This window comes from Rhincodon typus, chromosome 3 (assembly GCF_021869965.1).
Source record: "Rhincodon typus isolate 14 chromosome 3, sRhiTyp1.1, whole genome shotgun sequence".
Classification (NCBI taxonomy): Eukaryota; Metazoa; Chordata; class Chondrichthyes; order Orectolobiformes; family Rhincodontidae; genus Rhincodon; species Rhincodon typus.
Window position 1 is genome coordinate 56,375,837 of NC_063334.1, and position 27,095 is coordinate 56,402,931.

Genomic DNA, 27,095 nt, shown 5'->3' on the forward strand with positions numbered 1-27,095 from the left:
GGGAGACCTGACTGAGTTGTAGAAAGTTATATGGGGCATAAAAAGGTGAATAAGGAGAAATCTTTCCCCTTAGTAGAAGGGTAGATAACTAGGGGACATGGTTTTATGTTAAGGAGCAGGAGGTTTGAATAGGATTTGAAGAAAGATATGTTTCACCTAAAGGGGAAGACCACCTCTCATCATCTTGTTACCTTTTGTTTCTGCTTAGACTTTGCAGAAGATAGGCTTTTAATACGAAGATCCTCCCAATTTAAACAATTTTACCGATTAATCAATATCTGCTGGTATAATCCTAGTATGCTCTGTTGAGATTCCTATAGAGCTGCAGAATTATGTACAGATGGTGAGGCTTGCAGTTGCTTTGCCTTGGATTATATTCTGCTTAGTCAAATTTTCACAACTAGGCTGTCACCCTGCCTTCTTATTACGTTGTTCTGTACTCCATGTAAAAGTACCAGTCATACACCAGACTTGGCAAAGCAATAATTTCTGTGAAGATAAGACTGTTTGCAGATAATGTTCAATAGAGTGCCATGAGGCACATGTCTGACTTCTATCCTGCTGCTTTCGCACTAGCTACAAATCATGGGACTAGTACATCATATCCTGTTCAATTGTGTAATCATTGATAGCAGTTGCCCTTTAAAGCTAAATACAGATACTATCACAACACATGTGACGCAAGTATATTTTCAAGATTTGAATCTGCAGTATCTTGATTTTAACATAATTTTTGATTTTGGCTATAGATATTGTTTTATTTCTTATTAACATTCTTCTTATTGTCACAGGGTCAATTGTGATTAAAACCCATCAGTAAATCTATAGGAAGTGAAAGAATGTCATAAAATGTTTTACTGTGTGCAAAGTGTAATTAAATCACACTAAATTGAATCGGGCATCACCCAAATCATCATCATTATCCTAAGGGGGACATCTCTTCAGCTCCAGTGAAGTAGCCGTTCTAACGAATGGTCAACACTTTAAACTGCACTGTAGTTAGGTGTTTAGGTTGCTAGTACGTGATATTGTTGGAGTTCAGCAATGCTCCACAGGTGCCACTTGCATTGAATGGTCTTAGTGGCACTCTCTTGAAATGTTTCTATTGAAGAATGGTTTCCATATGTGGGCATTTGTTGATCTGTGGCTCTTGCTTTCTCTCATTTGACTGGCTGGTAGTGTAAAAGTGCCAGACTGTCAATTTTCCAGCCAGCATTTCCTATAAACACCACTCTTTGGAGAATGTGTTTGATCAGATAATGGGCTAGTATAAATTAACTTTTTATCCTTGATATGGGTCTAGCACCTAGAAGAGAAAGAGGCTAAAACTTCTTCGGTTCCTAAATGTTATAGGTTCCATTCTTGCTGCATTAAATGCAGGGCATCCAACATTTATGGGATGAGGAAGAAGGAAAATTGGCAATTAAGCTTTAGTGGAATCAAGATCTGATAGGGCGAATCTGCATCAGGGTTCCACCGCATTTGTGCACACTCTCCCAATAACAGTTAGCGCAGAACTACATCATTCTATCCCAAGGCTCCCAGTGATCATCAGCATCACTGTTTAAAAGATGCAGATTTTCAGCACCCATTCATTAGGCAGGAAGTGCATTTTTAATGGGACATCATTTGAAGTTTGACTACTAATGGAGATTTTCACCATTTATGGGGATTCACTGAAGCTTTGTAATAAACCCTTGGATTCTGCATTATCCCTGAAAAATATTGTATTTTCAATTATTGACAGAGGATTTTAGGGCTTTGCAATGGCTTCCGAATTGGGATTCTGCTTTACAAATGCTACAAAATGAGGAGTAGTAGTGTAGAAATCTCTAAGGGAAGACAAATTAATCAGGCAACATCAGAGAAGAGTCAGAGCAACCCTGCAGTACTCACCCAGCAGTTTCTGTAGTCTCACATATATTTTCAAAGTTATTTTCAAGAGCTTTGTCTCAGAAGGTTGTTTTTTAGTGGGGAGTTTGAAGAAATTTCATGTCCCAAAATTTCAAATAATATTTACAGTACATATCTGTCTTTAGAAAATAAGTTGATTGTAATATTCATGTTTTATACCATTGATTTATTGCAAGAAACTACAAGAGACTTTTGCAAGAAAAATATTGTGTTGCATTAATGTAGTGCTATTCATGATCTCTGGATGTCTGAAAGCACTTCATGGCCTATGAGAGATAGTAGGAACTGCAGATGCTGGAGAATCCGAGACAACAAGGTGCAGGGCTGGATGAACACAGCAGGCCAAGCAGCATCATAGGAGCTCATGGCCTATGAGCGTATTTTTCAGTTTTCCTTTCCAATTAATGTTGGTCTTAAAATATAAAGCTTTAAAATCACGGGTTTCAGTGCAGACTACATTGCAAAAGTACCTCAGTGCAAAAACTAACACTGTCCCTTCAGATGACATCAATGAGGGGCAGAATGGAGACAAGAAATAGGATCAATTTGCAAAAAGAGACATGCTTTGAATTGAAACCATCTCAGCAATTAGTGTCCCAAGCTAAAATGGCAGCAGTGTTATGACTCCAGCTAATGTTATTACTGAACAAGTCAAATCTCAGACTGAAACCTGACTTGATAGATCATATTTTGTATTGGTTTGGTTTGAAATATGTGGCTCCTTGCTGAAACATAAGCTGCAGAATACTGTAGATTTTGCCATAATAATAAAACAGAAGTTTATTAGCAAAAGAAATGAAGATAAAGTAACGCAAGCTCTCCACTTCTAACATAAATTCAAAGACTTTTAAACACCACAAAGGTATTATCTTATTAAAATGCTCCTTTCTAAATTGAAAAGAAAAACAGTAGCTTTTATATATTTTCCAAAATACATGACTAGTAGAGTGTCCAAAAACGTGCCTTATACAGTACCCAAAAACGTTACACATACCGTACTCACTGAGTCCCTGTCTCTAACTTCTTGATGGGTTTAAGTTAGTGATGATTTTAAACCTTTAGAATGGGACTGTGGATAGCTTCTTCCTGGAGCTTTAATACACCTGAGCTCAGCTCAGGACTGAGGAAGGGTTATACCCGAAATGTTGACCAAATGCTGCCTGGCTTGCTGTGTTTTTCCAGCCTCCTGTTTGTCTACCTTTTGAAAAAATCACCCTCAGCTATGAGTATTTTCCTTAAGCTTAAAAAAAACCTCTATTAACCTTGTAAACTGGAGCTCGGTTATCTTTATTGGTTATAAAACCCTACCATTGTACATTAAAAAATCCTTAATTCTAAAGCTAGGCTTCAAAAACTTTTCGGAGCTGTCACTACGGTTACAGAAATACAAGTTAATTCACATTGAGAAGGCCCTCCATCGTGTTGTGTACACTATCACCATGTTAAATAGACTTTGAAAAAATCTAGCAACGTAAATCTGAGCATCCATGAAGTTCTGTGGGCCATCAACAGCAGCAGAATTTTACTACAGCACAATCTACAACCTCATGGCCTAACATGTCCCTCAATCAACCATTACAATCAAGCCAGGGGATCAACCCTGGCTCAATGGAGAGTGCAGGAGGGCATGCCAGGAGCAGCACCAGATATTCCTAAAAATGTCAGCCTGGTGAAGCTACTACTTACACGCCAAGCAGCATAAGCAATAAGTGATAGATAGAGCTAAGTGATCTTATAACAAATGGATCAGATCTATACTCCATAGTCCTGCTACATCCAGTCATGAATTGTGGTGGACAATTAAACAACTCACTGGAGGAGGTGGGTCCACAAATATCCCCATTTTCAATGATGGAAGAGCCCATCACTACTAAAGATAAGGCTGAAGCATTCGCAGCAACCTTCAGGCAGAAGTGTCGAGTGGATGAACCATTGCAGCCTCCTCCAGTGGTCACCAGCATCACAAATACCAGTCTTCAGCCAATTTGATTCACCCCATGATATCAAGAAACAGTTGGAGACACTGGATACTGCAAAGGTTATGGGCCCTGACAACATTCCTGCAATAGTACTGTGCTGCAGAATTTGCCGCTCCCCGTGTCAAGCTCTTCTAGTACAGTTACAATGTGGAAAATTGCCTAGGTGTGTTCTATTGAATAAAAGCAGGATAAATCCAACTGGCCGGTTACTGTCCCAACAGTCTCCCCTAGATTATCAGTAAAGTGACGGAAAGTGTCATCAACAGTTCTAACGAGCAGCACCTGCTCAGCAATAGCCTGCTCAGTGATGCCCAGTTTGGGTTCCATCAGGGCCAATCAGTTCCTGACCTCATTACAAACATGGTTCAAACATGGACAAAGAGCTGAATTCCAGGGGTGAGGTAAGAGTGACAGCTCCTCACATCAAGACTGCATTCGCCTGAGTGTGGCATCAGGAGCCTTACTGAAACTGGAATCAATGGGTATCAGGGACAAACTGTTTGTTAGTTGGAGGCATATCTGGCATAAGATGATGGTTGTGGCTGTTGCAGGTCAGTCACCTCCGCAGGAGTTCTTCAGAGTAGTGTCTTCGGCCCAATCATCTTCAGCTCCTTCATCAATGACCTTCCCTCAGCCATAAGGTCAGAAATGGGGATGTTCGCTGATGATTGCTCAATGTTCAGCACCACTCGTGACTCATCAGATACTGAAGCAGCCCATGTTCAAATGTAACAAGTCTTGGACAATATCCAGGCTTGGGCTGACAAGTGGCAAGTAAAATCCATGCCATACAAATGCCAGGCTATGACCATCTCCAACAAGAGACAATCTAACCACCGTTTCTTGATATTTAATGGTGTTGTCATTACTGAAACCCCCACTATCATCATTCTTGGGGTTACCATTTTCCGGAAACTCAACTGGACTCACCACATAAACACAGTGGCTACAAGAGCAGGCCAGAGGCTAGGAATACTGCAGTGAGAAATTCACCTCCTGACTCCCCAAAGCCTGTCCACCATCTACCAGGCCCAAGTCAGGAGTGTGATGGAATCGTCCCCACTTGCCTGGATGGATGCAACTCTAGCAACACTCAAGAATCTTGACGCCATCCAGGACAAAGCAGCCTGCTTGGTTGGCACCACATCCACAAACATCCACTCCCTCCACCACTGATACTCAGTAGCAGCAGTGCATACTATCTACAAGAAGAACTGCAGAAATTCACCAACTATCCTTACACAACACAACCTTCCAAACCAGAGCCACTTCCATCTAGGAGGACAAGGTCAGCAGATACATGGTAACACCACCACCTGCAAGTTGCTCTACAAGCCACTCATCTTCCTGACTTGGAAATATATCTCTATTCCTTCCTTCACTGTTGCTGGGTCAAAATCTTGGAATTCCCTCCATAATGACATTTTGGGTCAACCCACAGCAGATGGACTGCAGCGGTTCAAGAAGGCAGCTCACCACCACCTTCACAACGGCAACTAGGGTTGGGCATTAAATGCTGGCCAGCCAGCAACACACACATCCCACAAGTGACTAATAAAGAATAAACTTCAGATACAAAAAAAGTCTCTTGCTGATCCAAACTTGCAATAAATTATATTAAATATATATATTACATACAGAAAAATCACACAATTTTTCTATAATTTGTCTGCCTACATCACCATAGTAAAGTGTACAATGCATAGCCAACGGATTATGAAGAAAGACAGGGAATGAAAAAAAATGTGAGGCAGAATGTGTTAGTGCCATTTTCATATACCATGCACCCTTTTAGGCAAGTGCTGCTTCTTGCTTTTAGTCATATTTATTTTTGCAGTGTGAGTTGACAGTTAAGAGATACTTTATGAAGTCATACACTTAACAATTTTGTGTTTCTATAGTGCCTTGAATACAGTAAAACATCCCAAGGTGTTTAATTAATGGATGGAAAATTATAGCGATTATACCTATGAATTCCTTACGTGTCGTCCTGACCGGTATTGCTTTCTACCAAGAGTGCCCATTCATGTTTCCCATTTAAGGCATCTGGATCAACATGACAAATTTTATGCCTACAGTTTGTGTTGTGTTGATGACTTTTCGTCATACAAGCATAAAACATATGAAGCCTAAATGGTTCCCAAAAGGTATAAAGGACACCTATAACTTGTATATGGTTACAAATGGCTGTTTCATCACATTTGCAAAGTCCTGGAGCTTTGTGTTCTCACAGTGAATGGATTCCTTTTTATAAAGGTACAGAACAAAAGAAACAAAATACATACTTTAGGTGTGATTGACAATTCACATCAAGGCTGTGCTTTCTCTGTTGAAAGTAAAATATTAATTTCCTAAGAACTTGGAGCATGCAAATCAGCCGTCATGCTGACTGAACATAAACAATAAACCATGTGCTCCTTCCACTGTACTGCTTGTACAGTACTTCTTCTAAAGCAAGTCAGCAACTCTCCTCTTGGTGAATTTAAATTCAACACCGGAAGACTAGTAAACTGATCACTTTCGAGTCTTTTGTGGATAGGTTATACAAATTGACACATTTTTAACACAAGAGGTTCAAACAAAAGGAGTGCATATTTGTGTCATATCATAAATAGGATGTTTGGGACTGAATTCTGGAGATGAAAAGTGGAAACTGCTTTATGTGAATCTGGTGCTACAAAAGTTTCAAAAAATAAACTATTAATATCATGTAAAGTAATATAAAGCCCTCCTTTAAAATTCTGTATTTCACAGTGCTAACTTGTGATATTGTGTATCTACCTTCCTGTTGCAGCTTAGACTTTAGATCTGGTTTAAATGCTGGGTTTTTTATTGTTCAGTATGTCAGGTCACTCCATCAAAGTTGTCTGCTGAGCTGATGTCTGTGTGAGCCCATCCTCCTTCCTTGGCTGCATGCCACATGTACCTGGTGACTTACTGCATTCCAATCCTGTCTCGGTGCTGCCCTCTAAAGAGGATACAATGGCAGTATGTACACCGTACACTAATCTTTATCACTGCCCTGCTGCTGTTGGCCTATACACTCTTGTACCAGCTGTGCCTGATTAGTTCGCAGTTTTTGAGAATCTGCAAAGAGAAATGTAAAAGGGTAAGGGAGGGAAGTGGGAATTGGTAAATGGAAATGATGAAAGAGGCATGTACTGTAACCTCATTTAGAGATTGCAGATTAGATTGTGGAATGATGGGAAATGTGAGTAAAACTGTGGATTATGTCAATACATGGTATCCTTTTTCTATGGTCTCGTTTTTGTTGCTGGCCACAGCCTCAGTGACTGGCATCTGCTTTGAGGATGAGGATATGTGGCCTTACCTTCCCTAAATCTGTTACAGTCTCGCTGTTGTGAAGACACTTGAAAATAAGAGTATATGTTCAAATGTGTATTTTATGATATGTTAAAGTTTCTAATTCTACAACCAGTCTTTCCTGTAATTTAGAGGCCTTGCTATGCACTTAGTTTGCCAACCTTCTAGATTCAATAAAATATATGGCTCAAAAATATTAAATGCTTTTGATCTAATACCTCAGGGGAATGAAAATTGAAAATTTTGTTTTCAATGCTTTACATAAAAGTATATGAAAATTAATGAAGGTACAATAATACACATTGTAAACCTTGCCCACTATTTTCACCATCGTCAGTAATTTAAATAATTTTGCAAAAGCTGCAGAATCTATTTCAGATCAATTGGCTATATTGCTAGATCCATTCCTAAAGCAGTGAGGCATATTAAATGACAGTAGAATGCTATGGTTTCTCAGGGGTTTAGTAAAACAGATTTCTCACTTTTATGTTGGTCCAGAGTTATCTAGAAGCTGGTGTCAAGTGGACACAAGGTAGGATATATTTCAAATATCTCAACAAGTGATGCGACTGCCAACACTTCACTGTAAAGTTATGAAATTGATGAATGGAAAATAATGGGGAGTGCATCCACGACTTGCTGATATTTGCTCCAGCCATGTGAGCCTCTCTACTGGAGCATTATTGCATAAAATCAGCTCTTGCTTTTGCTCAAGATTTAATTATTATGTAAGTAATAGTTGTGTTTTAGCTGGTCACTAACTTAGGCCTTTTGTTTGCAGCTTTATTCAAGAACTGGAAAAGCAAACTCCAATCACGCCTATTTAAAAAAAAAATCTCTGGCACAAGGAGAGCTAATTGTTCTCTCTGTCTTGTTACTCAGTCTGGAAGAGCTGGAAGTGTTTGGATGTCATGAACTAAGTGCACCTTGTTTGAGCTATATGGCACGGAAGTGCTCAAACCTACAGAACCTGAACATTGGCAGAATACCAAACATTACAACCTCTTGTCTAATTCAGATGGTGACCAGCTTGCAACATCTAACTGTTTTGAACTTATCAGGACTGAACGCGGTAAGACTAGAAAAAATCTGATGCTTGGATAAGTTTGCAAATTGAAATAGTAATTAGAATTTGAAATACTAGGGCCTATAAATTTAGTTGTACAGCACCAATTTTGTGGACAGGCAGCTCACACACATTACAAACTATGATTGTGCTTCCTGTCATATTGGTAAATGTCAAAGAATTGATGTATTGTGCTGAAACCTGAAGCAGGACTGGACCTTGCATGTGCAATCAAGAGGCCTTATTATGTTTGAGGTTCCACTGGTTGGCTTCTCTGAGGCCAACTGCGCAAATAAAATTTGTCTCTAAGTGCATCACATCAAGCTCTTCAATAAACCGTTTATTATGCTGCAATTGAAAGAACAACTGTTTAAAACATACTTGCCATGCTGTTTCCTATATGTTCCATTACCGACACTACATCCAGTTGACCCACCTCATTCCCCATATACAGTAATGGCACCTCCTCATAGGCCAGAAGTGAAATGCTGAAGAAAATTTCCTGTACAAACTTTAGAAGCACTTCCATCTCTCTTCCCTTTACAGCATTACTTTCTCAATCTATGTTAGGATAAGTGACATCTATCATTATCATTTACCCTACAGTACTTTTTGATAAGTTTTTAAGGATTCTTTTAAAAAGGGAAAGTGTGATTTGGAGGAGGATAGGTGTAGGGAGGGAATTCCAGAGAAGGAATGACCAACCAGGGATGTACAAGAGACCGGAATTATAGGAGCACTGATATCTTGGAGGGATGTGGTGCTGTCAGAAAGACGGAGGCGAGGAACTCTGAGGATTTTGAAAACCAAGTCAGTAAAACTGAAACCTTGGATTAATAAAAGCATTATCTCCAGCATCCCAAGCAACAATGTGAGCAGCTGAGTATACATTGTCCGAATGACCGTGCCCCTCCTCCTTTGCTTCTTTCTGCCCCCAAACTGAATCACTTGAGGAAAGTGTTAGCTTTTGTCCTCCTAAAGGTTCAAGCTTTGTTGTTTTGGATGTACAGCAGGCTCTGACCATTCTGTCGGAACTGTCTGCTGTGTATTGCAAGGCCCTCCAAATCTGTCAAGGAACTTGAATTGCATCTTCAATATGCTAATGGCCTGTTCACATTTCGGGTGGTTACATGGCATTCATTGTTGGGCTTTATCATTCTGACATTATATTGCACATTGCTCAGCAACCATCATTTAGGTCAGCTTTAAAGTTCAAAGAGATCAGAGAGTTTGGAGTGCTCCATGACAGAAATGTCACAGCAGCTCTCTGGGAATCTCATTCGCACCTACAAAAGATTTTTTGCTGGTTCCTTATCGGTTATGTCTTGATGGAATGGAAACCCCTATGGCTGTTCTATGGATGCCTAGAATGTCATGTATGCATTCATTGCTAACATCCATGGATGGAAAGTTAACTGAAGCTGTCAAGCTGAGTGCACATTCACTTTGAACAAGATAATTACAAGCAAAGTTGACAAAATTGCCAGTTCTGGCAAACAATCCATCAGAAACCGAATTCATTTGTCCTCAACTGATAAGATTCTGAATATGTCTATTGCAGAGCTTTCTAAGGCTCTGGAACAAAAATGTTGAAATCATTGTAATTTTGAGTTCTGGTAATGCACAACCACCAAATCCGGCAGGCAACAGATCTTCTAGCAAGCTACAGATATCTGCCCCACATCTGATAAGAACATGAGGGGAAATGTTCCATTTATTCTTACTGTCTCTGCATTTAGCTTTGAACCAATCCTCAATCCATGCCATTTTATTACCACGAATTCCATGTGTTTAGTTTTGTCTACTAACCTCCTGTGTGGACCTTTATCAAAAGCTTTCCAAAAATCTATATATCCACTGGTTCCCTCTGCCAGTAACATTGTCAGAAATCTCTATTAGATTTGTTGCAAATGATTACCCCTTCATTAATTCATGTTGACACTGTCCAAACTGGGTTTATTTTCTAAATATCCAGTAATGACATCCGTTATAGTAGCATCTAGTAGTCTCTGTAGGACTGATGTCAGGCTAACAGGTTTGTAATTCCTGTTTACTTTGCCCTTCCTTCCTTAAGCAGTGGGGTTCTATTTGCAACCTTTCAATCTGCAGGCATCACTGCAAAATTAGTGGAAGGTTGAAAGATGATCCAATACATCCACTACCTCTGAAGATATCTTTTTTAACACTCCAGGATGATGGTCATCATGTCCCAGGGGTTTGATAACTTTCAGTCTCATCAATTTCTTCAGTAGTTATTTTTAATATCTTTCAATTTCACACTCTCACTAGACCCTTGGATCTTAATTATTTCAGGAAAACTATTTATGTCCTGTCTTGTGAAAACAGACACAAAGTACTTCTTTCGCTTCTCTGCCATTTCTCTATCTTCTGTTAAAAGCTCTTTAGACTTTGCATGTAATGCCTCCACATTTGTCATTCCTAATGTGTTTTTTTTTACATATCTATAGCTACTTTTACAGTTTATTTTGTTTATTGCTATATCCATTCATATTCTATTCTCTCTTCATCAGTTACATCAAACTACAATTTTTTTGTAAATAAAAACTGAAAAAACTACAGATGCTGTTAATCGGAATTTTTTCAATAAGTCTGGCAGCACCTATGGAGAGAAATCGGAATTGGCGTTTTGGGTCCTCAAATGGAAAGGGTCACTGGACCCGAAATGTTAACACTGATTTCCCTCCACAGATGCTACTAGACCTGCTAAGCTTTTCCAGCAATTTCTGTTTTTGTTTCTGATTTCCAGCGTCCGCAGATCTTTTGGTTTTTATTTACAATTGTTTCAAACTTCACGAAAAATTCTATCACACAAGAATACTAATTAGGCCTTTCTAATTGCATAAGGCAAGATTTAAAATAGCTGGTGCTCTAGTTGGTTACTCAACATGTTGCTCGGAAAACACTCAAACACATTCCAGCATGGCATTGGTGCTCATTGGATTTAGCCCCATCTAAATACACATTGAAATCCCCCATGATTACTGCATTTCCCTTACTACATACACTTCTGATTTCCCAATATATACCACTTCATGGGATATAGAGCATTTGCTTTGTAAAAGGAAAATAGGGTGAGGCTAGAAAAGAAACCTCATATTCCATTGCCTGGTCAACAAAATGTCAGGGGTTCAAAACTTTAAAAAATAAAATCCAGTTGGCAGAGAGATTTGCACTGAAATAATGCTGTACATGACGCTCTTGATTTTTACCAATGGGCCTGAATAGGATGCCATATTGTCATTTTTATAGGTTCATGATCGCGTGGTGCATCACATTGTGAGACAGTGCCCAAAAATGGACCGCCTCACTCTCAGCTTTTGTCCTCAATTGACAGATGTCAGCCTGTTTGAAATAGGCACATACTTGCCCACCATCAGGTAAGAAACAAAAGAAAAACATTTGGTAATCAATACAATGATACCCTGGCATTTTGGTATGTTGTGTTATAGATAGGTAGGATGAAGTTTCACATCTTCGGGTCTCCAATTAGCATTTTATTGATCTCAATCATAAGCAAACAAAATTTGACCAGAGGAAAAGGAGAGATAAAATAAAAAGAATCTGGAAATACTCAGGAGGTCTGGCAGCATTTGTGGAGAGAGAGAAACTGAATTAACACGCAGCACTGATGGATGAGCCAACAATTTCCTGCTATTCTCACCTCTGGGCCGTTTTTTGCGGGCAGGGTTGTGGTCGGACAGGGGGGACTGATTAAAGTAGAATGAGGCCTATTAAGATCACTTTGCAGAGGCTGTAATTTTCTAATCAGCATGCATTGAGGCTGAATCATGGCAAGGCGATGATGGCAAACTCCTGGTGACAGTCCAGGGTTGGAGGGGTTTACTCGCCACCATTATGGCAAGGCAGCTATGGCCTTTTTGAGTTAAAAAAATGCTCTTCAAGCTGAAGCCCTCTCTTTTATCCATCAGTGATGGTGGAGCTGCTGATTAAGAATAGTTATTGTACATTTTCTTTTCTACCAATGGAAACATCTCGAAAAATGCAGATAAAGTTTTGTTGACTTTGTGCCTTTCCCAGCCAAGAGAATGGGAAACATGGTAATTAGTTACCTTTATGTAAATAGTTTTGCAGTCTCTAAAATTCCTAGAGCTACAACCCACTGCATAGCCATAATTTTATATTTATAAAATGAATTCTGTTGCACTTGTGGTGAAATTATCTTGACAGAATGGGAGCAGTTTGAAGAAATTCTGTGCCAATGATTCAACTGATATTAAGTCAACATGTTTAAAATTGTGTTACTCATTGGCTGTGTACACATGCTCAATGTTTTAAATGCCATAAGATAATGTTATATACACATAATGTGGCTGTCATGGGAACAAAGGTGAATACAGTTTAAACCAGACATAATAGTAAATTAAAAAATAATGCCATTACAAAACCTGATGAAAAATCCTGAGTGACTTGCATATTGATGCTGAATTTTCTGAGGCTCCGGTGGGAGGTGTGCGTGCAGCTGCTACTGATGACAGGTACCAATTGTATGACATCAAGTGCACTAAACGTTCTAAGGTTGTATGTGGAGGGAGAAGATAACTTTGCAACACCTTTTTTTTGTTTAGTGTTATTTAGATTGATACTGCAAAATACTGTGAAATGGCTTTGCATTTCAAGCCAATACATAAACTCAAATTGTTGTGGTTCCTGGACCAGATGGACTACACCCCAGAGTTCTAAAGGAGGTAGCTGAAGAGATAGTGGAAGAGTTAGTGGTGATCTTTCAGGAATCGCTAGAGTCAGGGAGGGTCCCAGAGGACTGGAAAATCACTAATGTGACACCCCTGTTTAAAAAGGGAGTAAGGCAAAGACAGAAAATTATAGGCCGATTAGCCTAACCTCAGTCGTGGGCAAGATTTTGGAGTCCATTGTGAAGGATGAGATTTCTGAATATCTGTAAGTGTATAGTAAAATATGGCAAAGTCAGCATGGTTTCATCAAGGGGAGGTCATGCCTGACAAATCTGCTAGAGTTCTTTGAGGAAGTAACAAGCAGGGTAGACCAAGGAGAGCCAATGGATGTTACCTACCTGAACTTCAAGAAGGCCTTTGATCAGGTGCCACACAGGACGCTGCTGAGTAAGATAAGGGCCCATGGTGTTAGAGGTAAGGTGCTAGCATGGATATAAGATTGGTTGTCTGGCAGAAAGCAGAGAGTAGGGATAAAGGGGGCTTTCTCGGGATGACAGCCGGTGATGAGTGGTGTTCCGCAAGGGTCATTGCTGAGACCACAACTCTTCACTTTGTACATTAATGATCTTGATGAAGGAATTAGGCATTCTGGCTAAGTTTGCAGAGGATACAAAGATAGGTGGAGGGACAGGTAGTTTTGAAGAAGTGGGGAGGCTGCAGAAGGACTTGGACAGGCTAGCAGAGTGGGCAAAGAAGTGGCAGATGGAGTACGATGTGGTAAAGTGTGAGGTCATGCACTTTGGTAAGAAGATCAAAAGCATGGACTATTTTCTAAATGGGGAAAAAAATTCAGAAGTCTGAAGTGCAAAGAGACTTGGGAGTTCTAGTCCAGGATTCTCTCAAGGTAAACTTGCAGGTTGAGTCAGTAGTCAGGAAGGCAAATGCAATGTTGGCATTTATTTTGAGAGGACTTGAATTTAAAAGCAGGGATGTACTACTGAGGCTTTATAAGGCTCTGGTCAGGCCACATTTGGAGTAGTGCGTGCAGTTTTGGGCCCCATATCTCAGGAAGGATGTACTGGCACTGGAGCGGGTTCAGAAGAGGTTCACAAGAATGGTCCCAGGAATGGAAAGTTTAACATATGAGGAACGTTTGAGAAATCTGGGACTATACTCATTGGAGTTTAGAAGGATGAGGGGGGATCTAACTGAAACTTTCAAAATACTGAATGGCCTGACAAAGTGGATGTTGGGAAGATGCTTCCATTGGTAGGAGAGTCTAGGATCCGAGGACACAGCCTAAGAGTAAAGGGAAGACCTTTTGGAACGGAAATAAGGAGAAACTTCTTCAGCCAGAGTGGTGAATCTGTGTAATTCACTGCCACAGAAGGCTGTGGAGGCCAGGTCATTGAGTACATTTAAGACTGAGGTAGGTAAGTTCTTGATTATCAAGGGGATCGGGGGTTACGGGGAGAAAGTGGAAGAATGGGGTTGAGGAACTTATCAGCCATGATTGAATGGCAGAGCAGACTTGATGGGTCGCATGGCCTAATTTCTGCTCCTATGTCTTATGATCTTAATCATATCACGATGGCATGTTGGAGCAAAGGAAAAAGAAATGCTCAGGTCATGGTCAAGCTGCAGGTTAGACTATTAATCCATAGACCTACACAACATTCTGGGGACCTGGGTTCAAATACCATCATGGTAGATGGTATTTAATTTCAAAAAAAAAATTAGAATTAATGGGCTAATGATGATTACAAAACCATTGTCAATTGATAGAAAAACCATCTGGTTCACTAATGTCCCTTAGGGAAGGAAACTGTCATTTTTTTATCTGGTCAGCCTACCTGTGGCTCCAGACACACAGCAATATGGTTGACTTTTAACTGCTCTCTGAGCTATTAGGGATGGCAACAAATGCTGGTCTAACCAGTGAAGCCCACATCCTGTGAATTAATAAAACATAAAACATAGAACAATACAGCACAGTACAGGCCCTTCCGCCCACAATGTTGTGCCGACCTATTATCCTACTCTAAGATCAAACTACCCTGCATTCCCTTCATTTTACTATCATCCATGTGCCTATCCAAGAGTCGCTTAAATGTCTCTAATGTGTCAGACTCCACTACCACCGCTGGCAGCGCATTCCGTGCACCCAACGTTCTCTGTGTGAAGAACCTACCTCTGACATCTCCCCTATACCTTCCTCCGATCATCTTAAAGTTATGCCCCCTTGTGATAGCCATTTCCACCCTGGGAAAAAGTCTCTGGCTATCCACTCTATCTATGTCTCTCATCATCTTATACACCTCTATCAATTCACCTCTCATTCTCTTCACTCCAATGAGAAAAGTCCTAGCTCCCTCAACCTTTCCTCATAAGGCCTGCCCTCCATTCCAGGCAGCATCCTGGTAAATCTCCTCTGCACCCTCTCTAAAGCTTCCACATCCTTCCTGTAATGAGGTGACCAGAACTGAACACAATATTCCAAGTGTGGTCTAACCAGGGTTTTATAGAGCTGCAGCATAAGCTCGTGGCTCTTAAACTCAATTCCCCTGCCAATGAAAGCCAACACATCATATGCCTTCTTAACAACCCTACCAACTTAGGTGGCAACTTTAAGGGGTCTATGGACATGGACCCAAGATTCCTCTGTTCTTCCACATTGCCAAGAATCCTGCCATTAACCCTGTATTCTGCATTCAACTTTGACCTTCCAAAATGAATCACTTCACACTTTTCTGGGTTGAATTCAGGCTGCCTCTTCTTTGCCCAGCTCTGCATCCTGTCAATGTCCCGTTGCAACCTACGACAGCCCTCCATGCTGTCCACAACTCCACCAACCTTCATGTCATCGGCAAACAAAAATTTCAGTCACAAACTAGGCCAAGATCACGTTAGATCTAAAGCTAGATGTAGATCAGGAGTTGTATTTAGTCAGAGAATAGGAAAAATAATTTGTGAAAAATGAGAGTCAGGCACTGAAGACAGATTTCCAGTGCCCACAACAGATATGAAAGTCAGATATTACAATTCATTTTTACAGTTGCAGTAGTGCCTGTTATCTTAGGAGGAGAGCTCAAGAAAGTCCTAAGTTATATTCCGCTAACTCAAAACTGATGTGAAACTGACTAGCTATTCCAGAATAGCATTCCAGTGTTAGGTGAAGTTAGTGATACAGTAGAAAATGATGATGCATCATCTTGCTTGCCATTGGTAGCAGTAGAAGGGAACAACGTCTCCTTGGTGGAAAGAAATTGGATTAAGAGTTACTCAGGCCAAGTTATTTATAGTAGGGCCTACAAAGAGCATGTCTGACATTACTAAAGTGCTAGGAGAATGCAAAGTGGTCTTTAAGCAAGGAAGATCAAATTATAAAACTAGGCATCACAAAGCAGAAACAAGATTAAGGAATATATGCAATTCACATGTTGGAAGGCTAGACCAGTGCCGTACGTACAAGTGTCTTATAAGATTATGTAGAGAGCTGGATGGAGCGGAAGGAACAAGAGCACTGATTAGGCTGCTGCCATTATGGGCATTCAAAAAGCAGATGGGTCAAATTTGTGGCGATTGTAAACATACAATAAATAAGCTAATTGAAACGGATTTTTATGCAGCACCTATGAGTAAGAATTGTTTTCTAATTTAGGCAATGGGAACGTGTTCAGTAAGATGCAATCAAAATGAATTCAGAACAGCAAGGAACTATTTACCATTCATACACATAAAGGGTTATACCGGTAACTGAGATAACAATTTGGGGTATCTATTGCTTATGTAGTGTCAAGAGGGGTCATGGGTCAGGTACTATGTGGGTTGAAAGGGCTATGCTATTGCTTAGATGACATTCTAATTCACAATAATACTGAGAAAGAGCACATTGGTAGTCTTTGGTCACTTCAATAAAATGACACTAGTGCTAAAAAGCCCAAGAGTCACTTCATGGTGACGATCATAGAATCCCTAAAGGAAAGAGCCATTTGACCCATCGGGTCTATACTGACCCTCCAAAGAACATCCCACCCAGACTCTAACCCTTCATTCTATCCCCATATTTACCTTGGTGAATCCACCTAACCTGCACATCCCTGAACAGGACGGGGTAATTTAGCATGGTCAATCCACCTAACTTGCATGTCTTAGAACTGTGGGAGGAAACCAGAGCATCTTGTGGAAAGCCATGCAGACGCTGGGAGAACATGCAAACCCCAAAAAGACAGTCACCCGAGGCCGGAATCGAATCCGGGTCCCTGGTGCTATGCAGCAGCAGTGCTACCCACTGAGCTACCGTGCTGCCCCTGTAACACACTAGGGTCACCAAATAGATGCTGACAGTATTCAGCCAATGCAAGATTTAGTTGTGGGGTATTTGAAAACAAAGACCAGAGACCAAAGAAGACCTTAGAACATTTATAGGAATTGATGCATATCATTCTAAGTTCATTCCTCATTTAGCTAATACATTCGCAGCATGGTATCAGTTGCTTAAAGATTGGATGGATGGGGAGTTGTCTGTGGAGTGTTAGACGGGATTTGAAGAAATGAAGGAAGCAGTGATTAGTGATCAATTACTGTTCCCAATAAATAACTGGATTTAGTGCAAGATGTTTCACCATAAATGTAGTATGTTTCTCAACTCGGGGAAGATGTTTAGAGAATCCTGTGGCTTATGTTTCATGTACTTTACTGAAGTGAGGGCAGGATTATTCCCAAGTTGAGAAACAGGCATTTGTGGTTATATATGCATATGGCATTACTAAGTTCCACAAATACTTTTACAGTAGGAAGTTCATGTTGTTAAATGACCATTAAGCCCACATGACCAAATTTGGTTCAAAGAAGGGAGCGTCATCCCTATCAGCACAGCTTTAGAGTTGTTCATTTTGTTGGCCCATCACCACCAGTGCAAAATCAAATGTTAGCAGATCCTGCAAATGCAGACATTCTTTGAGATTTCCTGTGAAGACTGATTTATTTCTAGCCACTGCAAAATAATACACAAATAACTAATACATAAATGATATGCTCGTGTCTGTAAGATTGGATTTGATTTATTGTAGTCACAGGTACCCAAGTACAGTGAAAAGTTTTGTTTTATGAGTAGTACAGGCAGAACTTAGCAAACAAGGACATATAGATCGTGGGACACTTAGACAGCGAGGCATACAAGGTTATGGCTGCACAGGAAGTGCATAAGGCAAGATCAACATTAGCAAGATCAACATTATTTGAAGTTAGAGAGGTCCATTCGACAGTCTAATAAGTGCAGGGAAGAAGCTGTTCTTGAACTTGTTGGTGGAGTCCATAGGTGTTGGCTTCTGTGATGAACTAGGCTGTGCACACAACCTTCTGTAGTTTCTTACAGCTGTGGGCAGAACAGTTGCCGTACCAGGCCATTATGCACCCAGATAGAATGCTTTCTATGGTGCATCTGTAAAAGTTGGTGAGGGTCCTTATGGACATGCAATTTCCTTAGCTGCCTGAGGAAGAAGAGGCGTTGTTGTGCCTTGATGGCCATTGGATCTACGTGGGTGGTCCAGGTCAGATCATTGGTTATTGTCACTCTTAGGAATTTGACACTATAAGCACTCTCCACCTCAGCCCCATTGATGTAGATGGGGCGTGACCTCCTTCTTTCTTCCTGAAGTCAATGATCAGTTCTTTTGTTTTGCCAACATTGAAAGAGAGATTGGGTTTAGTGTCGTGGTGCAGTGATAACAATCTCCTTCCTGTATAATGACTTATCGTTGTTTGATATCCGGCCTACCAAGGTGATGTTGTCAGCAAACTTGTAGATGGCATTCATACGGAATTTGGTTCAACAGTTATAGGTGTACAGTAGGGGGCTGAGAACACATCCTCACGGGGTGCCAGTGTTGAGGATTATCATGGAGGAGGTGCTGTTGTCTATTGGTGGTTCAGTGAGGCAGCACAGTAGCTCAGATGTTAGCACTGCCGCCTCGCAGCGCCAGGGACCCGAGTTCGATTCCACCCTTGGATGACTGTCTATATGGAGTTTGCACATTCTCCCCGTGTCTGCATGGGTTTCCGCCGTTTTAGCCGTATATATTCCGCCGTTTATTGGCCATGCTAAATTGCCCATAGTGTTCAGGGATGTGTAGATTAGGTGTGTTAGCCATTGGAAATGCAGGGTTACAGGGAAAGGATAGGAAGATGAGTTTGGATGGGATGCTCTTCGGAGGGTCAATGTGGACTTGTTGGGCTGAAGGGCCTGTTTCCACACCATAGGGATTCTATGATCTTCACTGATTGTGGTCTGTGGTTCAGGAAGCTGAGGATTCAGTTGCAGTGGGTGTTGCTGAGACCTTTGTCCGAGAGTTTTGAGATTAGTCTGGTAGGGATTATGGTTTTGAAGGCGGGGCTGTAGTCGATGAATAGGACCCTGACATATCCAGATGTTATCCAGATGTTCCAGGGATTAGCACAGGGCCAGGGAAATGGTGTTCGCTGTGGTCCTGTTTCACCAGTAGGCAATTTGCAGGGGATCAAGGCAGGCTGGGAGACTAGAGTTGATGTGGGCCATGACCAGCCTTTCAAAGCACTTTATGATTGTAGAGGTCAGAGCCACTGGGCGGTAGCTGTTGAGGCACATTGTATGTGTTTTGTTTGGTGCTGGGATGATGGTGGTCTTTCTGAAGCAGATAGGGACTTCAAGTTGAAGCAAGCGGAAGTTGGAGATGCCAGTGAATACCCCTACCAGCTGGTCTGCACAGAATCTAAGTTCACGGTGGGGACTCCATCTGGGCCCATTGCTTTCCTTGGGCTTACCCTCGGGAAGGCTGAACTGATGTCTGCAGTGGTGACAGAGGGATCAGGTTCATCTGGGACTGTCAGGGCAGGTGATACCATGCCTTTGGCATTCTGCTTGAACCAAGCATTGAGCGCGAGGGAAGTTAATGAAGAAACTCACAATTGTGTGGTTCTCGGTACTCAATTATGTCTTCAGTGTGATGATGAGAAATTGCAGAAAGATTTTACACATAGAAATGAACTGAGTGTAGATTCAGGCTGGATCCTGTGCAGTTTCCTCCATAGTTGAGGGAAATTGGTAGAGGAACTTGATCAAGAGCACACATGGGTAGCCAATATGACAGCAGTAACAAAAAGCTTATTTTGCTATCCAAAGGTAGAAATATTGAAGAGTTGATGAAAATTTGTGTGTAGTTTTTCTCCGAATAAGAAATTAGCTCATCAAGTTTCCTTTCATTCCATGGTCAAACACAGAAGAATGTGGAATGGAATACATGTTCAATTTCTTTTAAGTGGAAAGTAAAGAGTGGTTTGTTTAGGTTGATAGCTTTAACAAGTGGACAAATATTGAGTTTATATCCAATATTACATGTACCAAAACTGTTGAGGTTTAAAGTACAAAAACAGAAGTTGCTGGAAAAGCTCCGCAGGTCTGGCAAAATCTGTGAAGGAAAAAACAGATTTAAGGTTTGGGGTCCGGTGACCCTTCCTCAGAACTATTCTGAGGGTTCTGAGGAAGGGTCACCGGACCCAAAACATTAACTCTGTTTTTTCCTTCACAGATGCTGCCAGACCTGCTGGGCTTTTCCAGCAACTTCTGTTTTAGTTCCCGATTTACAGCATCCACAGTTCTTTCAAGGTTTAAAGTAGTTTGTTTTTTAATTTATGGGTTCCTGGAGGTTCTGATGTTAGATAATGGTCCACTCTGTACATCAAAAGACTTTAAATATATTTCTGAGTAAGAGTAGAGTAAAGCATATTCTACATCATCACATCACCCAGCATTAAATAGTGCTGCAGAAATACATGTCCAGGTTGTGAGGAGGCCTTCACAGAAATATTTGCAAGGTGACAAGCGAGTCAGTAATTTTCATGCTTCTCTTCAATGCATAATTTTCTAATGTCTTGTAGAGTAGCCCCACAGTCTACAACAGATTGTTCCTCTTATGAAATGGTGTAAAAGTGTGCTGCTAGAATTTTGTTTATTTAAGTCTCACATCAATGGCAGAGTAAGAGAAAATCAAGACAAAGTGAAGTTGAGTCACTCCTGCTGCCTTAGAGCAGAAATCAATTTACTTTACAGAGATAAAACACTCTCTGGTTGCTGAACTATATATGTTTAGTTTCATCTGTTTGAGGTTCTTCTTTTCTATCAACAGGCATCTTGATGTCAGTGGCTGCAAGAAAATAACAGATACGGGTGTGCAGGCTTTAGCCATGAGCTGCCACAAGCTACAATATCTTGACCTCAGCTCCACAACAACTACCAAAACAGGGTAAATGTTCACCAGGTCATGGTCAAACTTTAGCTGTGTTCTATATATTTTCCTATGTTTTCTTTATTATTTTAGGTACAGAACTGGAAAATTAGTGTAGTAAGTATGCAAAAACTTAACACATTCATGTGATAGCCCCATGTCCCCTATCTGAATGGAAATGTACCTTCCTCGGAAGGGTCACCGGACCTGAAACGTTAACTCTGTTTTTTGCTTCACAGATGCTGCCAGACCTGCTGGGCTTTTCCAGCAACTTTGTTTTTGTTCCTGATTTACAGCATCCACAGTTCTTTCAGTTTTTATAAGTTCCAGTAACTCATTTTAAACAGCAATGTCTCCTTCCTCAGTCCTTGGTTTAAAGTAATAAACAATTAGAATATATCTAGCTAGCCTTTCTCACAATTTGCCTATAAGCTGGTTCTTCTAACTACTTACTAATAGACTGAACTATTAGTCTTTATCCATTGTGGCCCACAATTCAAAATAGAGAGAAATGAAAAGATGTAGACTTTATAAAAGACATTTAATTCAATACATTTTTGCTATTATATTAAGCAGCTTGATTTTTAAGCTAATGAAAGCAGTTCAAGAGAAGGAGATAAATATGAAACAAGATGGCTTTATCAGGGTGGTGGTGTATAGCACTTGTAATACTCACTGTAGAATTGTCGTTTGAGATATAATTGGACATATTTCCATAATTTGACTTGGCACATAATGCAGAACTTAATTAGATTAGGTGGATCAGATATCTAATATTGGCTGTCTGATTTTAATCTAGGTAGTCTTTTACTTTCAGGCATAGTGTTCCCTGATTATTATCAGAATATTTTTCTGTTTGAAAACAGGCAATACTAATATGCTGTAATCCTGTAATATAAGGTACTTGAGAGCACTAGAACTTTAATGCTTATCAGTGTTAAGATGGATGGTTATTGCAAGCTGAATAGATCCAGTATGTACAAAGATAAGGTACTGTCTGCTAATAATGGCAATCTTGATAGTTTGTGATTTCTGCTGTTTGTTGTCTAGGATTCCGCAGGCTTCAATCTTGAAGAGAGGCCTTTTATACTTCAACGCTTCAAGTGGATAAACAGGGGAATCGACTCTGTTTTACTAAAATGTTTGCAAGCATGTTTGACAAAGTACTAATGCTTCCTTGATCCATGTAATGTAGCAGCATGTGATTGTCATCACATCTGATATGAGTTGCTGACCCCTTGGCATCACCATGTTGACAATTGCAACCTCTCATTTCAGCTGCTTGGGTGTTTTCATGATTATTTTGGCTCAATACCAAACTAATTAGAAAACTATCTCGAAGTTCAAGTAGTTTATTTCTATCTTGCTGCTGCCACATTAAACCTGTAATGAGAATCACTGCTGGAGATCCGCTTACTAAGATATTAAGTTCTTTCACAATTTTAAGTGGTCAGTGCTCTAACTGAGAAGTATCAAGGGCCAAAGCGCTGGAAAATGGGATTAGTGTAGATAGGTAGGCACAGACTCGAGGGCTGAAGGGCCTCTTCTGTGCTTTTTGACTCCATGACTTCAGAAGTATATGCAAATTGGGTCAATCAAGACAGTCATTATACTTTCTCAATTTTCCCACAGATTAGAGGCAATAATGCAAGTCGGGAGGTAACTTTTACAGTATTGTTTAAAAGATTGCCCTTTACATTGCAACTTTCCCAAAGAAGTTAATTGGCTGTCAAGCATTTTGGAATGTTCGGAGCAATGAAAGATGTTTCATAAGTGCAGCTCTGTTTTTCTTTCCTCTGATTTAGAACACTCCAAATGTTTAGGTGAAATTCTGGTAATTTAGATTATGTTTTTGGCTACTTAAGATGATCCTAACTTGCTAGAAGTAGCTCTACAATGTTCTAAAATCTTAAGCAGCTTCAGATACATATTGATTTTAGGGGATCGTGATCACAGTTACCTCATATGGGCAGTCAATGATATCTTGCAATTTTCTGATAGTAGAGAAGCAGTTGCGTAGATGTGGTATATTAGTTAATTAGGCAAAGAGAGGAAATATACAACCTGTGTTAGATGAAAATGCTTTACTGATCCTGGAACTGTTCTGTAGATTGGAGGAGTAGAGGTAGTGCACAAGTCCCAGTGGTCTTACACTGTATTGTTGTGGTCTCTGGTAATCTTTGTTGTCTCAGTACCAACAGTCATTGTTCTTCCCTCAGGCTGATGTAAGAGAGCTCCTACTAATCCACCAAGGAAAGAGTGTAGCTTGCTCACCTGGATCTTCTTGCCCATTTCTCCCCTCATGTTCATAGACCTCATTTTGGGGATTTGGCCATCAGTGCAATGTCAATCACCTGTCTAACCCCTCTTGACCAATTGCCGTGGGACAGCTACTCAGGAATTGAGATGATTGTTGTCCCGTTGCCTGCCTTCATCTGAGGGTTAGTGTACCGTTCTTTCTAAGAACAAATGCTTCTTGTTTTCAAAACAACACACTGATAATAAGATGCATTTGATGCCAGATTGACGTCAGTTCAATTTGTATCGTGACCTCCATGTTTCTCATAGTTCTTCCTTTTTGTTTTCCCATGCTAGAACGTTGAAAATTTTAATTACTGATGAATAGCTATTAAGTGAATCTCATGCTACATAACAAATACTAGGAAAATTCAGTTTCTAAGGAACCCCAATATCTAACAACCATACTTAATTTGCTTGGAAACACTTCTGAAAATACCACACTGACATGTGAAAGAAATATAACAGGAAGAAGGGCTAAGTAGAACTGCAGCTACAAATTGTCTGGATAGAAGCGAATGCACCCATAGGAATCCTTATCCCATTGACAGTGTGTGTAAACTCAGGAGGACATGTCTTCACTTAACTGAGGAACAGCGCATACAATGACTTTGCTTATGTCAAGATGCTGTAACGGAGTTGTGACAACAATTGTTAAGGATACACATGAAGTACATAGAGAATAAAGGTGCAGGTGTTGAAGGAGAATATGAAATGGCTAGACAGATGTTTTAAGTTTTCTGGATGCCTAAGAGGGACTGAAATGCAATTATCAAATAATCTAAAAAGAAGCACCATTCCACAGACTCAAAAGAACAAAAGAAAAATTAAAATACGGACGGGGCACTGGGAATGCATGAGATAAATGCACAGGTAAAGATAGCGAAGTTGAACAATTAATTTAGGAGATTTACAAAGTGGACATGACATTTGAAGAGGAGGTCAAAAAAGCTATCAAGATTTACATAGGGTCAAACCGTTGGGGTGGGGGGAATGTGGCAAAAAAAGATGGAGAACCCAAAAGCTGGCATGATGCATGTATGTTTCTCAATGTGATCTTAACGCGCTGTTCTTACGAAACTGGAATTGTGAAACAGAAAGCAGCAGCAAGCTGTCTGAAAATGGCATGTTTGCAGTTTTCATGCAAGCAACCTAATTGTCAGTTTGCTTCATGGGTGATTTGTTATTTTTGTGATTGGAAGCCTGTGAAGCACAAAACGTTAGCAGCCCATCCTTGAGGAAGAGATAACTTTGTCTCGAGGAAACTGTCATAGATGTAGGTATTATTCAAGTACCATGTAAAAGGTGGGGAGAAAACTCAGAGGTTGCCTCATTATTTGGCTCACAGTGACCATCATGTTCTCAATGATCCCTGAAAGTTTGAACGTTGATATTGTTATCAACGGGGTGAGGTTCCTCAAGTTATTACAGTTCAAGACAGATACCCCAAAACATTACATTCAGAGGTGGGGATGAATGAACTGGCTTCCATTTTTTTAATTCCTTCCTCCCCACCCCACCAACACCACCACCAACATTAGATGCAACAAGGCTTGCTTAAAAAGGATCCCTTCCTTGTGGATGTCTTACTCCCAGACCAAATGAATTTATTTTTTAGAAGAAGCCAACTTGACTAGGCTTTCTTGACTTAACAAAAGTCTGAAATCATTCGTTAATAAATGCAAAAAGAAGTAATAACACAACACACAGATTAGGAATAAGAAGTGAACACAAAAACATTGTAAAGGTTAAAGATATATGGATTAGTCTCTCTGGGCAATACATGAAGAATAAATAGTAGAACACGTCTAGTTTAATAGAACATAGAACAGTACATCACAGGAACAGGCCCACAGTATCTGTGCTGACCATAATGCCGATCTAAACTAATCCCGTCTACTTGCACAATGTCCATATCTGTCTATTCTCTGCCTGTTCATGTGTCTGCCTAATTACGTCTTAAATGTTGCTGTCATATCTGTCTCTTCCACCTCTCTTGGCAGAGCATTCCAGGCATCTACCACCCTCTAGATTAAAAAAAAAACTTGCCTCTCCCATCTCCTTTAAACATTTCCCCTCCCCCTTGACCTATTGCCCTAGTATTTGACACTTACACCCTGGGAAAAGGACTCTGATTATCCACTTATCCATGCCTCATCATTGTATAATACTTCAATCAGGTTGTCCCTTAGCCTCTGATACTCTAGTGAAACAATCCAAGTTTGTCCAACCTCGCCTTACAGCTAATACACTCCAATCCAGACAACATCTTGGTAAACCTCTTTCGCACCTTCTCCAAACCCTCCATGTCCTTCCTTCAGTGTGATGACCAGAACTGCACACAATACTCCAACTGTGACCTAACTAAAGTTTTATACAGCTGCAACATGACTTATCAACGTTTATATTCAATACCCTGACTGATGAAGCCAAGCATGCCATTCACCTTTTTTACCACCTCGTCCACTTCTGTTGCTACTTTCAGGGAGCTATGGACTTCCACCCCAAGATCCCTCAGAATATCAATGTCCTAAGGGTCTGCTATTTACTGTATACATTCCCCTTGGATTTGACTTTCCAAAATGCTTCACCTCACACTTGTCTAGATTAAACTCTGTCTGCCATTTCCCTACCCAACTTTCCAGCTGATCTATATCCTGCTGTATCCTTTGACAACCTTCCTCACTATCCACACCTCCACCAATCTTCTTGTCATCCAAAGCTTCCAAAGTAGACCTCCTACATTTTCATCAAAATCATTACAAATAACAGGGGTCACAGTACTGATCCTTCTAGAACATCACTGGTGACAGACCTTCAGTCAGAAAATCACCCCTCCACTACTACCCTCTGTCATCAATGACCAAGCCAATTTAGTATGTAATTTACCTTGCATCCCATATTAAAATCTTCTGGACCAGCCTACCATGAGGGATCTTGTCAAATGCTTTAGTAAAGTCCATGTAGACAATATCCACTGCTCTAACCTCATCAAACATCTTTGTCACTTTCTCAAAAAACTAAGTCAAGTTTGTGTGGCAATACCTCCCCCACATAAAGCCATGCTGACCACTCCAAATAAATATTTTCCGAATGTGAATAAATCCAGGTTACCTTCTCCAATAATTTCCCTATGACTGATGTAAGGCTCACCAGCCTATACTTTCCTGTATTATTCCTGTTGCCCTTCTTTTAAAAAAAAAAATGACATTGGCTAATCTCTAGTCTTTGGGACCTGGCCTGTGGCTAAACAGGATACAAGGATCTCTGTCAAGGCCTTGGCAATCTCCTTCTGTCCCTCCCTCACTATCCTAGGACAGATGCCATCAGGCTCTGGGGACATACATACCTTAATACTTTTCAAGACACCCAGCACTACTTCCTTAGGCTAATAGCCATAGAATCATGCAACATGGAAACAGGCCCTTCGGCCCAACTCGTCCATGCCGACCAGGTTTCCTAAACTGAACTAGTCCCATTTGCCTGCATCTGGCCCATATCCCTCTAAATTTTCCTTATCCATGTACCTATCCAAATGTCTTTTAAATGTTGTAATTGTACCTGGCTCTACCATTTCCTC

At 40.4% G+C, this 27,095-nt stretch overlaps 1 protein-coding gene across 3 annotated transcripts in view; it reads left to right on the forward strand.

The window, feature by feature from the left end:
- LOC109936683 overlaps window positions 1-27,095 on the forward strand; it is a 113,150-nt gene that overhangs the window by 75,427 nt on the left and 10,628 nt on the right. For all 3 annotated transcript variants that reach the window (XM_048592957.1, XM_048592950.1, XM_048592965.1), the window contains exons 12-14: window positions 8,100-8,289; window positions 11,554-11,681; window positions 21,119-21,235. In XM_048592957.1, coding sequence (XP_048448914.1) covers window positions 8,100-8,289; window positions 11,554-11,681; window positions 21,119-21,235 — 435 coding nt within the window. The remainder of the gene's footprint in view (window positions 1-8,099; window positions 8,290-11,553; window positions 11,682-21,118; window positions 21,236-27,095) is intronic.